Source organism: Leucoraja erinacea, chromosome 10 (assembly GCF_028641065.1).
Source record: "Leucoraja erinacea ecotype New England chromosome 10, Leri_hhj_1, whole genome shotgun sequence".
In the NCBI taxonomy this organism is placed as follows: domain Eukaryota; kingdom Metazoa; phylum Chordata; class Chondrichthyes; order Rajiformes; family Rajidae; genus Leucoraja; species Leucoraja erinaceus.
In genome coordinates this window covers 1,034,455-1,053,443 of record NC_073386.1, presented here as the reverse complement: position 1 = coordinate 1,053,443, position 18,989 = coordinate 1,034,455, and the positions used below count along the sequence as shown (strand labels likewise).

Genomic DNA, 18,989 nt, shown 5'->3' with positions numbered 1-18,989 from the left:
GGGATCTTCCACCGCCTCGCAGTCAAATTTCTGCGTCGAGGCGATCGAGGCTCCCGATATTATAGTACACAAACTTAAAGCACACGGATTGGGGGTTCAGTATTGATGTGGATAGAGAACTGGCTGGCAAACAGGAAGCAAAGAGTAGGAGTAAACGGGTCCTTTTCACAATGGCAGGCAGTGACTAGTGGGGTACCGCAAGGCTCAGTGCTGGGACCCCAGCTATTTACAATATATATTACTGATCTGGATGAGGGAATTGAAGGCAATATCTCCAAGTTTGCAGATGACACTAAGCTGGGGGGCAGTGTTAGCTGTGAGGAGGATGCTAGGAGACTGCAAGGTGACTTGGATAGGCTGGGTTAGTGGGCAAATGTTTGGCAGATGCAGTATAATGTGGATAAATGTGCGGTTATCCATTTTGGTGGCAAAAAGGGAAAGCAGACTATTATCTAAATGGTGGCCGATTGGGAAAGGGGGAGATGCAGCGAGACCTGGGTGTCATGGTACACCAGTCATTGAAGGTAGGCATACAGGTGCAGCAGGCAGTAAAGAAAGCGAATGGTATGTTAGCTATCATTGCAAAAGGATTTGAGTATAGGAGCAGGGAGGTTCTACTGCAGTTGTACAGGGTCTTGGTGAGACCACACCTGGAGTATTGCGTACAGTTTTGGTCTCCAAATCTGAGGAAGGACATTATTCCCATAGAGGGAGTGCAGAGACGGTTCACCAGACTGATTCCTGGGATGTCAGGACTGTCTTATGAAGAAAGACTGGAAGATGTAGACCGGTTTTATGCCGCGCCGGAAGTCCAGGGACAAGGGAATGTTTATACTCTCTAGAATTTAGGAGAAAGGCGATCTTATAGAAACTTACAAAATTCTTAAGGGGTTGGACAGGCTAGATGCAGGAAGATTGCTCCCGATGTTGGGGAAGTCCAGGACAAGGGGTCATCCTTTAAAACCGAGATGAGAAGAACTTTTTTTCACCAGAGAGTGGTGAATCTCTTGAATTCTCTGCCACAGGGTAGTTGAGGCCAGTTAATTGGCTATATTTAAGAGGGAGTTAGATGTGGCCCTTGTGGCCAAGGGGATTAGGGGGTATGGAGAGAAGGCAGGTACAGGATACTGAGTTGGATGATCAGCCATGATCATATTGAATGGCGGTGCAGGCTCGAAAGGCCGAATGGCCTCTACTCCTGCACCTAATTTCTACGTTTCTATGTTGAAGCTCCGGCCAGGCAATGAAAGGCGAAGAAGCTGCTGTTGCTGGAGTTTGGAGTCGGTCACCAACCAGGTCAGTTCCCGATGTTACCGTCCGCAGGGCTCACGGCCGAAGCCTCCGAAGCCTCACGTGTGTGCGCATGTGCGTGCGGCCGACAGGAAGTTGTGCCCCCCCCCCCCCCCCCCCCCATATTTCGATAGCAATTTCCGCCCCTGACTACGGGTGCCATCTGTACGTAGTGTGACACTGTGGGTTTTCTCTGGGTGCTCTGGTTTCCTCCCACATTCCAAAGACGTATGTGTTGGTAAATTAGTTGGCTTCAGTTATATTGTAAAAATTGTGGAGGATAGGAGTGATTGCTGGTCGGCATGGAATCTGTGAATGAACTTGTTTCAGAATCAGAATCAGAATCAGAATCACACTTTATTCGCCAAGTATGAATTGCAACATACGAGGAATTTCATTGGCCAGGTCAGTCATACAATTAAACATAACAGATCACGTGAAAAACACATTTTAACATGAACATCCACCACAGCGACTGCAACACGTTCCTCACAGTGATGGAAGGTGAAATAAAGTTCAAGTCCTTCCCTTCGTTCTTCCTTGTTAATGGGCCTCGAGCCTCTGTTGACAGGACGATCTTGACTCCCATAGCCGGCGGTGTTCGGGCCCTCCGCGTCGAGGCGATCAAGTTCCCGCATCGGGGAGATGTCAGCTCCCCCGCGCTGGGCAATCGAACCTCGTGTCGGGGCTGGTGAACCATCCGCGATGTTGGAGCTCCCGACTCGGTCTCACCCGAGACTGCGAGCCCTTGATGGTGATTCCGTGGTGGTCGTGGTGGGAGCGATCCCAGGCAAGGGTTCAGCTCCGATGTTAAGTCCGCGTCTCGCGGTGGGGCTCACGGCAGTCCGAAGAAGGTTCCAGCTCCATCGATGGTAGGCCGTTGAGCCCGGAGAATGTGATCCGAAAATTGATCACATCTCCGTGACGGTAAGAACCTGAAAAAAATAGTTCCCCCCTCCCCCCACATTAAACAAACTGAAGAACATTAAAACAAAACTTTTAACAAACTAAAAAATAACAAAAAGAGTGAAAAGACGGACAGACTGCCAGCAGGGCAGCCATCTCCCCAAGCAATGAGTATCTGTCAACTTTGATTGTAATCAGGTACAGTCTTTCTGCTGACAGGTTAGCATGCAACAAAGGGTTTTTTTCACTGTACCTCGGTACACGTGACAATAAATTAAACTCAAACTAAACTTTATTTGCTGTTTATTATGGTGTACACAGACTAAGAGTATTATGTTGTGCTGCTGCAAGTAAGAATTTCATTGTTTCATTTTGCATCATCTGATAATAATCTTTGCTCTTAACTTTCAAAGACTTCAACTGTGTTTAGTTTGCTACTTTGAAGAACAATGTGAAAGGACATGTTACCATACGTCCACTTCTGTTCTGCAATAATTAGCCCTCGGCTAATGTGAGTGATAACAATGAAAAATGCAGTGTTGCGGGATAATTAAAAGGACCGCATACCATCTGCCCTTCATCAGTCAGGGTACTGAGTATAGACATTGGGAAGAGGAGGAGACAATCTGAAGAAGGGTCTCGACCCGAAACGTCACCCATTCCTTCTATCCATTGATGCTGTCTGTCCTGCTGAGTTACTCCAGCCTTTTGTCTATCATAGACGTTGGGATGTTATGCTACAGTTATGCAAGACAGGGCGGCACGGTGGCGCAGCGGTAGAGTTGCTGCCTTACAGCGCCAGAGACCCGGGTTCCATCCTGACTACGGGTGCTGTCCGTACGGAGTTTGTACGTTCTCCCCGTGACCCGCGTGGGTTTTCTCCGGGGTGCTTTACTCCCACCATAGCATTTGATGAGCGTTTGACAGCACTGGTCCTGTACTCGCTGGAGTTTAGAAGGTTGAGAGGGGATCTCATTGAAACTTACAGAATAATGAAAGGCACCGACAGAGTGGATGTGGAGAGGATGTTTCCACTGGTGGGAGAGTCGAGGACCAGAGGTCAAAGCCTCAGAATTAAAGGGCACGGAGGTGAGGAGGAACTTACTTAATAGAAGGTAGTTAATGTGTGGAACTTATTGCTACAGAGGGCTGTTAGTCTGTGGATATTTTAAAGCAGAGATAAACAAATTCTTGTTTAGAACGGGTGTCCTGGGTTATGGGGAGAAGGCAGGAAAAATGGGATTAGGAGGCAGAGCTCAACCATGTTTGAATGGCGTAGTGGACTCGATGGGCCGAATGGTTTAATTCTACTCCTATAACTTGTGAACTCCAAAGATGTACAGATTTGTCGGCTAATTATCACTAGGCTGCACTTGGACTACTGCTTTTAATTTTGGTCATCCTGTTAGAGGAAAAAATGCAGAGAAGATTTACGAGGACGTTGCCAGGACTTCAGGGCCTGAGCTTTAGGGAGAGTTTGAGCAGGCTAGGACTTTATTCCTTGGAGCTCTGAAGGCCGAGGGGTGATCTTATAGAGGTGTATAAGATCATGAGGGGAAGATCTTTTACTCAGAGTATGGGATCAAGAACCAGAGGGGATAGGTTCAAGGTGAGAGGTGAAATATTTAACATGAAGAATAGGGAATGGGGGAAAGAGGACCAGTAAATGGGGTATTCGGAGAGTGCACAGTGATGCAGCGGTAGTGTTGCTGACTTACAGGTTCCATGCTGACCACACGAGCTGTCTGTATGGAGTTTGTACATTCTTCACATCACCACATGGGTTTTCCCCGGGTGCTCCGGTTTCCTCCCACATTCCAGACAACAGGTTTGTAGGTTAATGGGAAATTAGGGGAGGGTAGCAGTAAATGGGGTATGAGGGAGAGCACATAAGATGAAGTGAAGGAAGTCAGAGAGAAGTCGGAGTGAATCAGTGAGGGGAAGGGAGTTCTGCAGAGATGCTGCCTGACCCACTGAGTTACTCCAGCAACCTTGTGACATTTGTAAGCCAGCACCTGCACTTTCTTGTTACTAGCATGTTGGCTGGATAAGGAATGAAGATTGAGGAGAGATACAGAGCTTAGCACAAACCTCCCTCCAAGTTTTGTCCAAAAGAAAGGAGAAAGATTTAATCTGAATCTCAGGGGCCCTTTAAAATGTAGAGGGATATGAGCCAGACACAGGCAAATAGGAAAAGTTTAGATGGGGTATTTTGGATGAGTTCATAAATTCTAGGAGCAGAATTAGGCCATTCGGCCCATCAAGACCACTCCGCCATTCAATCATGGCAGATCTATCATTCCCAATCAACCCCATTCTTCTGCCTTCTCTCCATAACTCCTGACACTCGAACTAATCAATAATCTGTCAATCACCTCCTTAAACATATTCATTGGTTTGGCCTCCACAGCCGTGTGTGGCAAAGAATTCCACAGATTCACCAAGATGTCCCATCTAAATGTCCCATTTGCCTGTTTCTGGTCCATATCCCTCTCCCTCTTGATTAGTACGGGTGTCAGGGATAATGGGGAGATAGAAGGAGAATGGGGATAGAAGGGAGAGATAGATCAGCCATGGTTGAGTGGCGGAGTAGACTTGATGGGCTGAATGGCCTAATTCTGTTCATATCACTTATGAACTTCTGAATGTCTAAAAGACACAAGGCATGTGTCCACGATCTGTGATTCTAATTAATACAGAAGGTCAAGACTAAATGTTGCCCAGGGGATACATACAGGAGGGTTATAGACAAAGTTACATTTGACAACGTGAAGCTCACATCAGCATTTCACAATTGCAACATCGTCAAGATATGAATAGATTGAGGAGCGTCATCTTGTGTTGCCGCTCGGTACATAAGTAGCCGTGCTGTGTCCGTTGTGTGTTGTATCCAGCAAGGCTCGGAAGAGAAGATGTGCACGAGTGTGGCAGGACTCTTGTCTCTGGCTGTGCTTGCACTATGGGTCACAAGCAGTTCCTGTATTGAACGTTGTAGATGCCTGGAACCTCTCTTTTGCCGGCCTCTGTCCGCAAGAAGACGCTACGCAGTCGAGGTGAGTCCAAACGTATCGAATAGTGAAATACCTGGATAAAGTGGGTGTGGGAGGATGTTTCCACTGGTGGGAGAGCCAAGGGCCAGAGGGCACTGCCTTGAAATAAAAGGAGAAAGATACTTTTAGAAAGGAGATGAGGAGGAATTTCTTTAGTCAGAGGGAGGTGAATCCGCAGGGAGGTGAATCCGCTTAACCTTTTGTCCCCTGTTGCCAGCCGGGCAACCTCGGCAGCTTTTTAGTTGCCAAATGACAGTTTAGGTGGTCATTTAAGACGGCTTCCATGACACGTGCGATAATGTGCTCGGACGAAGTGCGTAGTTACCAGTCAGAATTATGGTCAATGAAGCATTCACATATTATTTCTGCTTCAAATAAAGTCACCAACTAAACATATTCACCAATCAAGACATGATATATACCACAATGACATGCAGCAAAATTATTATTATTTTTTAATTATTATTTTATTTTTTATTAGAAGTAAGTAACCATATAACCATATAACAATTACAGCACGGAAACAGGCCATCTCGGTCCTACAAGTCGATGCCGAACAACTTTTTTTTTCCCTTAGTCCCACCTGCCTGCACTCATACCATCCCCTTCTCATCCATATGCCTATCCAATTTATTTTTAAATGATACCAACGAACCTGCCTCCACCACTTCCACTGGAAGCTCATTCCACACCGCGACCACTCTCTGAGTAAAGTAGTTCCCCCTCATGTTACCCCTAAACTTCTGACCCTTAATTCTGAAGTCATGTCCTCTTGTTTGAATCTTCCCTATTCTCAAAGGGAAAAGCTTGTCCACATCAACTCTGTCTATCCCTCTCATCATTTTAAAGACCTCTATCAAGTCCCCCCTTAACCTTCTGCGCTCCAGAGAATAAAGACCTAACTTATTCAACCTTTCTCTGTAAGTACAATCATATGGCACCAAAGTGCCTAATATATATTTTCATAACACATTTTATGTACAGCTTCTTTTTTTTTTGTTATATTAAAGAAAGATGAGAATAAGAAAAATAAATTAGATAGTAAAGGATAGAAAGGCGTGAGATATATAGTGTGTGAAGAAAAAGAAAAAAGACGGATGAGTGAAGAAAGTTGAGGAAAAGAAAATAGGAAAAAGAGAATAAGACATAAAGAAAAGAAGTAAGGAGATCATTGTTTATAATCTTGACCATCCCTCGTCCAGTCCTGAAACAGTTAGCTTTTATTATTGTGTTGCACCATATGATTCCAAAAAGACGACAAATGGAGACCAACTCGTTATGAATTTCGTCAGATTTATCCATTACGAGGAATCGCATTTCCTCAAGATGTGCGGTATCCAACATACTTGCGATTCACATTTTAAGCGTTGGTATTGATGTATTTTTCCAAAATTTAAATATTAATTTTTTTGCTATTATTAAACCATAATTAAAAAATAAATGTTGAGATGTGTTCAATTTATTCCCATCTTCCATTACGCCAAATATAATAATTTCAGTATTAGGTTCCATTCTTATCTTGAATAATTTTAGAAATATTTTGAAAATATCACTCCAAAATCCATAAAGTTTTATGCAGGAAACTAAGGAGTGTGTTATAGTTGCATTTTGGGATAGACATTTATCACAAATGGCGGATATATTTGGATAAAATTTGTTCAATCTTGTTTTTGAATAATATAATCTATGTAAAATTTTAAATTTGTGAATATATATCAAGTACTTTTCCCATGTAACCTTCGTAATTTTTATCATTAGTTCCCGTTCCCACTCTTCTCTAAGTACCTCTGTCGATGGTAGGTCTATATTTAGAACACAGATACTCCCGGCTATGGGTCAAGATCGTCCTGTCAACGGAGGCTCGAGGCCCATGACCAAGGAAGAACAAAGGGAAGGACTTGAACTACTATATTATTTCTGCTTCAAATAAAGTCACAAACTAAACATATTCACCAATCAAGACATGATATATACCACAATGACATGCAGCAACATTATAATACAGTATCTCATCCCTTTTTACACGTTGCAATTAATGCAATTTCTATTATCTCTTTCCACTTCCAAACATAAATATGGTTATTCAGCGTATGATCAGCCTCGGTGAGACCAAGCGCAGGCTTGGCGATCGTTTCGCACACCACCTCCACTCAGTTCGCAATAACCAACCTGATCTCCCGGTGGCTCAGCACTTCAACTCCCCTTCCCATTCCGAATACGACCTTTCTGTCCTGGACCTCCTCCATGGCCAGAATGAGGCCCACCGCAAATTGGAGGAGCAGCACCTCATATTTTGCTTCGGTAGTTTACACCCCAGCGGTATGAACATTGACTTCTCTAATTGCTTTTTCCCTCCTTCCCCTCCCATTCCCAGCTCTCCCACAGCCTACTGTCTCCGCCTCTTCCTTTCTTTTTCCCGCCCCCCCCACCCCACCCCCACATCAGTCTGAAGAAGGGTCTTGACCCGAAACGTAGCCTATTTCCTTCGCTCCATAGATGCTGCCTCACCCGCTGAGTTTCTCCAACATTTTTCTCTACCCATTCACACAAGTTCTGTTATCCCACTTTCCTCACCCACTCCCTGCACATTAGGGGCAATTTTACAGAGACAAGTTAACCTACAAAGCCAATGCGTCTTTGGGATGTGGGAGGAAACCCACACGCTTGCAGGGAGAATGTGCAAATTCAACACAGACAGTGCCCGAGAACAGTATCGAACACAGATCTCTGGCGTGTGAGGCGGCAAGTCCACCAGCTGTGCCACTATATTTTATTTTCCAACACAAAAAAAATTATACATTGTAACTTTGGTTACTAAAAAAAAATAAACTATCCATTTTCAGTCTTAAATCTCTAAGTGACGCTATGTCCCTCTTTACAGTTACTGTATGTTTTAATTCAGTTCAAGGCTATTGGGGCAGTACATTGGCCATAAAGTTGCTGCCTAAAATTGCCAGAGACCTGGAATTGATCCTGAATATGGGTGCTGTCTGTATGGAGTTTTGTTTTCTCATTTATAACATTGTTTACAGAATACTATGTTTACATATTCTGTTGTGTTGCTGCAAGTAAGGATTTCATTGTTCTAACTGGGACGTGAGAGAATAAAACACTCTTGACATGTCGCTGACATGAACGTGTGGGATAGAACTAGAGTACGGGTGATCGGTGGTCGGCGTGGACTCGGTGGGCCGAAGGGCCTGTTTCCACGCTGTATCTTCAAATTAAACTAAAAACAATAAAACCAGAGGAAATGTAAAGAAGGGTTTCTACCCGAAACGTCACCCAATTTTTTCTATCCAGAGATGCTGGCTGCACCATGTAGTTCCCCCGCACAATTAAAGCATGGAACAGTCTTCACCCCACCATAGGTACCAACCAGATGCAACTATATTTAAGGTAGCTTTTCATTCCCTAAGAACCCTTTTTTGCTAAAGTCCATCAAGTCAAGAGAGTTTTATTGTTATGTGTCCCAAATAGGGCAATGAAATTCTTGCTTGCTGCAGCACAACAGAATATGTAAACATAATACAGAACGGGAGATAAAAGTTCAGTGTGTCTATATACTATATTAGACCATATATATACACAATAAATAAACAGATAAAATGCAATAGGCTGTTATTTTTCAGAGTTTGGAGTTTGGTGGTGGTGGGTCCACCAGTTTAAATTCCATTTTGAATATTTTTGGAGGACCAGGAAACCAAGAAGCAAGAGTTTGTCCAGGAAGTTACTGCAGCTCCAGTGATTCTGCGTTGTTTTTCAACGGTCGCAGTGAGGCAGCGACCGGACAGCAATGGCGGCCAGAATTCCCACAATGCAAAGGGAGTGAGGAAGTGGTCGACGCCGACTAGTTGCCGTGGCAGTTCGCATGTGCAGGGCCGCACATGCGCACAACCACGGCCGATGACGTGCTCGGCGGCCGGCCAGCTGGCCGTGCCGAGACCTGAGCCGAGAGTTAGCACCGAGAGCCGAGAGCCGAGAGTCGAGAGCCGAGAGCTAGCGCCGAGAGCCGGGCGGAGACCCGAGAGCTAGCGCCGAGCCGAGAGCCGAGAGCCGAGATCCGGACACGGATGGCGGGCGGGTGTCCCGATTGCTTGCCAAGCCGGGCAAAATGGCATGACTTTTAGGTTGCCCAGCGGGACTGTAAGTTGCCATTGGCACCCGGGCAACCGCTATTTTCGAGCCATGATCTGTGGAATTCATTGCCACAGACGGCTGTGGAGGCCAAGTCAATGGATACTTTTAAGGCAGAGATTGACAGATTCTTGATTAGTACAGGTGTCAGGTGTTATGGGGAGAAGGCAGGAGAATGGGGTTGAGAAGGAGTGATAGATCAGCCATGATTGAATGTTGCTGTGGGCCGGCACCAAAAATGTGTCTAGAAATCAGTTTTCGTGACCCAAGTCACAGAACTACATGAAAATTTCCACAGATTTAGATGAAATATAATTGAGAAGGAAGTCATAACTCGTCGATGCCAAACGTTGCACATTAATTAATTAAACTAATTAGAAAATGAGATTGGGAAAGTAAGCGCCATCTAGTGGCCAATGCCCATATTACACCATGAGCAGCCTATTTCCGTGTTGCACTCCATTAAACTATATATTATTATACCAATATATATATATGACGTAAATATGACTGTAATCATATAAAAATAATATGATTAATATAATTGTGTGTTTTTTTAATGACATTGTCGCAGAGTTCCTGCTCCTGAACCAGCCTAATTAATGGTTTAATTTATCATTTAAAAATAAATTGGATAGTTATATGGACGGGAAAGAAATTGAGGGTTATGGTCTGAGTGCAGGTAGATGGGACCAGGGGAGAATAAGTGTTCGGCATGGACTAGAAGGGCCGAGTTGGCCTGTTTCCGTGCTGTAATTGTTATATGGTTATATGGTGAGGGCAGTTCTTGTGGGTTCCTCCCTTTACTGAACCCCACTGACTGCCATAGTGGGGAGAGTGGGGGTCACGTCCATAGTGGGACTGGGGCAGTGCCAGGCTGGGGGACAGTCCTGCAAGGCACCTTCCAGTCGCTTTAATAGGAAATTTAATAAGACTGCAGCAGAGGTCCCAGGTGTTAAGGGCTCACGAACCTGTCTAATTAAAGGGTCAGGACAGATCCTCTAGGTTTACTGAACCCCGCTGACTGTCATAGTGGGGAGAGTGGGGGTAACGGCCATAGTGGGACTGGGGCAGTGCCAGTCTGGGTGACAGACCTTTAAGAGACCTGTCTTATTTCTGATGTAAATGTCACATCCTGGCCAAGAATCGAATGTTCTGATGTTTACTTGATGAGTATTAATTTTAATCTACAATAAGCTTATATTTATGTTAGAGATGGTGCCTTTGCAAATGAGGGCTATTACCTTTAACCTAAAAGAACCCTAAAAGTGTTGCATTGTTTATCTCTAGTTTGTGTGTGTGTCTGTGCATACCTTTCAAACGTGTATCTGTGGATGTGTGGATGTAAGTGTGTATGTACGTGTGGTTATATGGTTGGATGTATGTGTGCATGTATGTGTGGATGGATGTATGTGTGCATGTATGTGTGGATGTGTAAATGTATGTCTGCATGTGAATGGATGTGTATGTACGTGTGGATGGATGTATGTGTGCATGTATGTGTGGATGTGTAAATGTATGTCTGCATGTGAATGGATGTGTATGTGTGGATGTAAGTGTGTATGTTCGTGTGGATGGATGTATGTGTGCATGTATGTGTGGATGTGTGTGTGGATGTGTAAATGTATGTCTGCATGTGAATGGATGTGTGGATGTGTGTGTGTGTGCAGATTTATGTGTGCATGTATGTGTGTGTTTGCATGCCTGGAAGTGTGCTTACGGATGGATGTGTGTGTGTATGTGTGGACCGGTGGGTGGATTGTCGCAGTCATTCACCGGCACGCCATTATCATAAGTAATTCACTCAATGTTTAAATAATTTGACCAGATAAACAGTGAAACGATCGACATTAAAATAAAACTTTATATAATCATTTATTTCCCCAATTTATTTTGTTTACATTACATCTGAATATTCTTCATCAGATTCAAAGTCTTTTGAAGTGACGATAGCACTCTGCATGATAACCCGGGATACACTGCTGCCTCCTAATAATAGAAGATAATATGTGTCAGGGAGTATTTTACATCTTTTCATGTTTTATATTATGTAAGACAATATCAACATATCAAGGAGGAAATTAAACATGTATGCATGTCCAGGTAGATGGGATGGCAAGTCTGCAAATGATCAAATTAGTGTTCATTAAAGCACAGTGCATGTCCACCCAAAAGTGTTTTGTGTGGACAAGCTCTGAAGAGTGGAGGGGCAGAAGCTGCAGAAAAATAAATCTCATATTACTTAGGTCTGCATGGACTTCAATTCTTAATATGTAACTCTCTTCTTAATGTCAATGAGACTTACACTGTAATTTACTGCCATAGATAAGTTAGTTCAAGTTCAAGTGGACGAGCAGAGGCTACAGAATAGCTAGAGAAAGAAACATCTCATAGTATCTGGGTCTGCATGGACTTCCATTCATAAAATGTCAACCTCTATTTAATGTCAATGAGACTTACACTGTAATTTACTACCATTGATAAGTTAGTCGAGTTCAAGTAGAGGGTCAGGTAGAGGCTACAGAAAAAAAAAATCTCATAGTCATTGTCTGCATGGACTTCAATTCATAAAATGTCAACCTCTTCTTAATGTTAATGAGAATAACAATAGGTTAATACCATAGAAAAATTAGTTCAAGTTCACATACACCAATTCATTTCTACGGAAACATCCACCATTCCTGACCATTTCTCACTCCAATGGAAGCCTATAAAGTGCGATCAATATCCCTCCGTTTTTCTCCCGTGGTCGGGGCCAGGAAATTGGCTGCTGCGGATGGCACTATGTACCGCCGAGGCCCCCCCCCCCCCCCCCCCCCCCCCCCCGCGGAGATGATCCAAACACAACCCGTTCGCGAATCGGCCGCTTCTTAATTAAAACTACGGCTTCACTACATTAAGTACCAAGGCCCCGCGGTCACAGTTATCACAGGCAAGGCAAGGCAACTTTATTTATATAGCACATTTCACACACGAGTCAGACTCAAAGTGCTTCACATAAAAACATGTCATACAATTAAATGAAATAATAAAATGAAATAAAATAGAAGAATTAAAAGAAAAAAAAGGCAGCTCCGAGATTAGATGTTAAAGACTTATTAGACTACAACACACTGGCATTAGTGAAAATGTTTAATTTACTGTGTTATGGATATACATAGTTTAGGCCCTCAACTTCATGAATGAGTGAGTGTATGAATGAATGAATGATTGATTGAATGAATGAATGAATGAATGTATGAATGAATGAATGCATGGATGGAATGAATGAATGAATGATTGAATGAATGAATGTTGAATAAATGAATGAGTGAGTGATTTGAGTGAGTGAATGAATGAATTAATGAGTGAGTGAATGTGAATTAATGAGTGAGTGATTGAGTGAATAAATGAGTGAATGTATGAATGAATGAGTGAGTGAATGTATGAATGAATGAATGATTGAGTGAGTGAATGTGCAGCCTCCAAATCTCATTTTTTTCACATTATAAAAGGTTGCAATTAAATTAATTAAAGTCCATACAGATAGATTTTCATAAATTCAGACTTTAGATCTTACCTTTCCGTTAGAGTTGATTCCTGGCTGTCTTCTTTGTGTTGCAGCACCTCAGCAGGGACTTTGATTTCAAGGTTTTGTTCCACTTCTATCCACTTAGCAGCACATTCTTCAGACTTCTTAATGCTTTTCTCACTAAATCCAATTACCCATGCTGCAAGTTTCCACGGCATGTATTCCACAGAACAACAAAGAACCTTCATTGGAAACTCCAGTAAAACCGGCATCAGTGAAGTCCTCTCAGCCATGTTGTGTGCTCCCTGCCTAGCTAGCCTGAAACAAAGCACGCGATTGGCCAACTGGAATACAACTTAATGTTAAACGTGCTTTGATTGGACTAAAAATACCCAAACATTTCCGTTTTTTCTCTAATTTAATAAAAATGTGCAAGTTTTGTTCATGACGAGTTTCAGGGGTAATTTATATAATATTGTTAAACAATATGTGAAAATGTAATGTAGTTCTGTGACTTGGGTCACGAAACACTAGAATAAAGCTACTCAGCCCACAGCCTATATGGCAACCTTAGAGTAGAAACATACCAGTCATTAAAAGATGCACTTGAATTTATAGAGTAGATTCATGGAGCCATACAACATGGAAACTGACCTTACGGCCCAACTTGCCAATGCTGACCAAAATGCCCCATCTACACTAGTCCCACCTGCCTACATTTGGCCCATATCTCTCTAAACCGATCCTATCCATGTAACTGTCTAAATGCTTCTTAAACAATGCGACAGTTCCTGCCTCAACTACCTCCCCCTGCAGCTCGTTCCTTACACCCACCACCCTTTGTGTGAAAAAGTTACCCCTTACATTCTTATTAAATCTTTTCCCCCTCACCATAAATTTACAGTCTTTCACCCAGCGATGGGAAATCTAGAACTGGGGGACATAGCCCTGAGAAGCTCCTTTCTCACACAAACGGTGGTGGGTGTACGGAAGGGTTGGCGCCTGGCCTCACCCAGGTGGGTGTATGGAACGAGCTGCCAGAGGAGGTAGTTGAGGCAGGTGCTATAACAACATTTATAAGACACTTGGACAGGTACATCGATAGGATAGGTTTTGAGGGATATTGGTGAACGCGGGCAGGTGGGTCTAGTGTAGATGGGGCATCTTGGTCAGCACGGGCAGGTTGGGCCGAAGGGCCTGTTTCCGTGCTGTGTGTCTCTACGACTGTGAGCCCAAATGGCAGCACAGTTTGGTTATGTAGAATAACTTGTTACTATGCTGTATGTCCTCTGTGTTTCTATGTGTGGGTAGAACAGTAATCACACAGCTGCCTTCAAAATAAGCTGCAGGTTTGATCTGTTCACCAGCACCTCCTGGTCTTGGAGCGTAAGTGAACTTGTTCTGCCGAGAAAAATAATTTAAAGAGAATTTGCTTCCCTTCCATTTTTTTGCAAATGACTGTTTCACTTCTCTCCCAGCTCTTTGCATTTCATGGTCGAGGATACGATTGGAGGCGTTACAGCTGGACAAAGATCACGACTATTGTCGCCAGTGGAGCTTATGACCCTGAGCTTCTGTGCCATGCTCACGCATTCAACGCTCGAGTTGTCACGGAAGGTAACTGATGTCCCATTTCTAATTCAATCCTGATTATCGCAAGTCACACAAAGATGTACAGTGTAGCAGGCAGAGTGCAGCACAGAATCTGACCGGACAAATACTAGGAAGGGGTAGGAAAGAACTGCAAATGTTGGCTTACACCAAAGATAAGACACAAAATGCTGGAGTAATCAGCGGGTCAGGCAGCATCTCTGGAGAGAAGGAATAGTTGAAGGAATAGGGACTAGGAACGCTTTGCTCTGCACCCACCTCCCTTTTCCAAATTTCTCAGCCCTCCCACAACAATCAGACTGAAGATCAGACCTGACCCGAAACAGCATCTGCACATTCCCTCCACAGATGCTGCCTGACCCATTGAATTTCTCCAGCGCTTTGCCAGATCGTGGCGACTCTCTGCGTTCTGTTCCAGAAGAGGATCTATTGTACTCTTGTACTGTCTGATTTGACCGGTTTGCACGTGTGGTCACAGGGAGAAGATGCAAACTCCACACAGACAGACAGCACCCCAGCTCAGTATTGAGCCCAGGTCTCTGGCGCTGTGAGGCATCAGGTCTACCTGCTGCACAACTCTTGCTACCCCATGGCACAAATGGTGGATGGAGTGAGAACAGGAACATCAACTCACCAAGAGCATTGGCATGAATTCATTCTTCAGTGGTGTAAAGGCCATCGAGTCACAGAGTGATACAGCATAGAAACAGGCCCTTCGGCCCATCTTGGACACACTGGCCAACATGTCCCATCTACACTAGCCCCATCTGCCAGTGTTCGACCCATATTCATCCAAATCTGTCCTATCCGTGTACCTGTCTAACTGTTTCTTAAATGTTGGGATAGCCCCTGCCTCAACGACCTCCTCTGGCAGCTTGTTCTATGCACCCACCACCCTTTGTGTGAAAATGTTATTTTTTTTCCTTTCACCTTAAACTTATTTCCTCTGGTCCTGGATTCACCTACTCTGGGTGAGAGACTGTGCATTTACCCAATCTATTCCACTCATAATCTTATACACCTCTATAAGATCAGCCCTCATTATCCTGCACTCCAGAGAATAGAATCCCTGCATACTCAACCTTTCCCTATAGCTCAGATCCTCAAGTCCTGGCAACATCCTTGTAAATCTTCTCTGTGCCTTTTCCAGCTTAACAAGGCATTTCCTGTAACATGGTGCCCAGAACTGATCAAAATATTCTAAATGCAGTCTCACCAACATGTTATCCCACCGCAACATGACCTCCCAACTTCTATACTCAATACTCTGATGAAGGCCAATGTACCAATAGCCTTTTTGACCACCTTATCTACCTGCGACTCGACCATCAAGGAACCATGCACCTGTACAATGCACCTAGATCCCTCTTCTCTACAACACTCTCCATAGGCCTACCATTCACAGTGTAGGTCCTGCCCATGTTAGACTTCAAAAGATGCAACACCTCACATTTCTCTGTATTAGATGCCATTAACCATTCGTCAGCCCACCTGGCCAATCGATCAAGATCCTGCTACAATTTTTCACAACCATCTTCACTATCTGCAAAACCACTTACTTTAGTCCCAGAGTCCCATCCCGACACCAGAGTCCTATCTCCTTGCCCCTTCATGCCCTCCCAATTTACTTTTTTAGCTTGCTCCTCCGTTCCCAAAACTCTTCCCAGAACACACGTGATCCCCGCTGCCTTTCCCCGTCCCGTACCTCCTTCTTATTTTTGACCAGAACGTCAATTTCCCTTATCATCCAAGCATCCTTACGTTTACTTGTCTTGCCCTTCACTCTAACAGGAACATGCATGTCCTGGACTCTCCAATTTTGGTGTCGTCAGCAAATGTAACCAATCCATCTACATTTACATCCGGGTAATTGATACATCACAAACAACAGAGATCCCAGCACAGATCCCTATGGAACTCCACTGGTTACACACCTCCATCAAGTCTACTCTGCCATTCAATCATGGCTGATCTATTCTCCCTCCTAACCCCATTCTCCTGCCTTCGGCCCATAACCCCTGACACCCGTACTAATCAAGAATCTATCTATCTCTGCCTGAAAGATTTCTCCTACACAGCCTTCTGTGGCAAAGAATTCCACAGATTCACCACCCTCTGACTAAAGTAATCTTCCTCATTACCGACTAGACGACTGGCCATCCAAGACTGGGTGTAATGAGGAAGGATTAGTTAGAGATCTTGTTGTGCAAGGCCCCTTGAGCAATAGTGACCATAATGTGGCAGAATTCTGCATTAGGATGGAGAGTGACACGGTTAATTCAGAGACTAGGGTCCTGAACTTGAGTAAAGGAGACTTTGAAGATATGAGACGGGAATTGGCTCGGATAGCCTGGCAAATTATACTTAAAAGGCTGTCAGTGGAGATGCAATGGTGAAGATTTAAACACCTCATGGATGAACGCCAGAAATTCTTCATCCCTGTCTGGCGAAAAATTAACAGTGGCTGACGAGGGAAGTCAAGGATAGTGTGAAATCCAAGGAAGAGGCATATACATTGGCCAGAAGATGCAGCAATCTTATAGAAACTTACAAAATTCTTAAGGGGTTGGACAGGCTAGATGCAGGAAGATTGTTCCCGATGTTAGGGAAGTCCAGGACAAGGGGTCACAGCTTAAGGATAAAGGGGAAATCCTTTAAAACCGAGATGAGAAGAACTTTTTTCACGCAGAGAGTGGTGAATCTCTGGAACTCTCTGCCACAGAGGGTAGTTGAGGCCACTTCATTGGCTATATTTAAGAGGGAGTTAGATGTGGCCCTTGTGGCTAAGGGGATCAGGGGGTATGGAGAGAAGGCAAGTACGGGATACTGAGTTGGATGGTCAGCCATGATCATATTGAATGGCGGTGCAGGCTCGAAGGGCCGAATGGCCTACTCCTGCACCTAATTTCTATGTTTCTATGTTTCTAAACCAGAGGAGTGGGAGAAATTTAGAACTCAACAGAGGAGGACAAAGGGATGATTAAGATTTTGGGGGAAGAGCATGAAAGAAAGCTTTTGTGGAATATAAAAATTGACTAAAGGCTTCTTTAGATATGTAAAAAGGAAAAGATTAGTGAAGACAAATGTAGGTCCATTACAGTCAGAGACAGGTGAATTTATAATGGAAAACAAGGAAATGGCAGAACAGTTAAATTAACACTTTGGTTCTGTCTTCACTAAGGAAGGCACAAACAATCTCCCGGATATACTAGGGGACCAAGCATCTAGTGGGAGGGAGGAATTAAAGGGAATCCACATTAGTCAGAATATGGTGTTAGGCAAACTGTTGGGACTGAAGGCAGATAAATCCCCAGGGCCTGATGGTCTGCATCCCAGAGTACTCAAGGAGGTGGCCCTATAAATCGTGGATGCATTGGTGATCATTTTCCAATGTTCTCTCGACTGGGTCAGTTCCTGTGGATGGGAGGGTTGCTAATGTAACTCCACTTTTTAAGAAAGGAGAAAGTGAGAAAACAGGAAATTACAGACCAGTTAGCCTTACATCGCAAGTGGGGAAGATGCTGGAGTCGATATTAAAGATGTTATAGCAGCGTATTTGGAAAGCAGTGACAGGATCGGTCAAAATCAGCATGGATTTATGAAGGGGAAGCCATGTTTGACTTTTCTTTTGGGTTTTTTGAGGATGTAACAAGCAGAATGGATAAGGGAGAGCCAGTGGATGTGGTGTATCTGGACTTTCAAAAAGCCTTTGACAAGGTCCCACACATGAGATTAGTGTGCAAAATTAGAGCACATGGTATTGGGGGTAGGGTATTGACATGGATAGAGAACTGGTTGGCAGACAGGAAGCAAAGAGTAGGAATTAACGGGCCCCTTTCATAATGGCAGGCAGTGACTAGTGGCGAGCCGCTAGGCTTGTTGCTGGGACCCCAATTGTTTACAAGATATATTAATGATTTAGATGAGGGAATTAAATGTACTATCTTGAAGTTTGCTTAAGAAAGAACTGCAGATGCTGGAGAAATCAAAGGTAGACAAAGATACTGGAGAAACTCAGCAGGTCAGGCAGCATCTATGGAGCGAAGGAATAGGTGACTTTTCGGGTCAAGACACTTCTTCAGACTGATGTGGGGGTGGGAAGGACGGGAGGAAGAAAGGAAGAGGTGGAGACAGTGGGCTGTGGGAGAGCTGGGAAGGGGAGGGGAAGGAGGGAGAAAGCAGGGACCACCTGAAATTGGAGAAGTCAATGTTCATACCGCTTGGGTGTAAACAGCCCGTGAAATATGAGGTGCTGCTCCTCCAATTTCCGGTGGGACTCACTCTGGCCATGGAGGAGGCCCAGGACAGGAAGGTCAGATTCGGAATGGGAGGGGGAGTTGAAGTGCTGGACCACCGGGAGATTAGGTTGGGAATGCGAATTGAGCGGAGGTATTGTGAAGCGATCGCCGAGCCTGGGCTTGGTCTCACCAATGTACATGCAGTTGACACCTAGAGCAGCGGATGCAATAGATGAGGTTGGAGGA

General features: G+C 44.2%; 1 protein-coding gene across 1 annotated transcript in view; it reads left to right on the top strand.

The window, feature by feature from the left end:
- The first annotated feature begins 3,247 nt into the window (after window positions 1-3,247).
- Window positions 3,248-18,989, top strand: part of LOC129700695 (di-N-acetylchitobiase-like) — a 47,648-nt gene continuing 31,906 nt past the window's right edge. Inside the window, exons 1-2 of the mRNA XM_055641281.1 lie at window positions 3,248-5,249; window positions 14,373-14,511. Coding sequence (XP_055497256.1) covers window positions 5,109-5,249; window positions 14,373-14,511 — 280 coding nt within the window. The 5' untranslated portion in view covers window positions 3,248-5,108. The remainder of the gene's footprint in view (window positions 5,250-14,372; window positions 14,512-18,989) is intronic.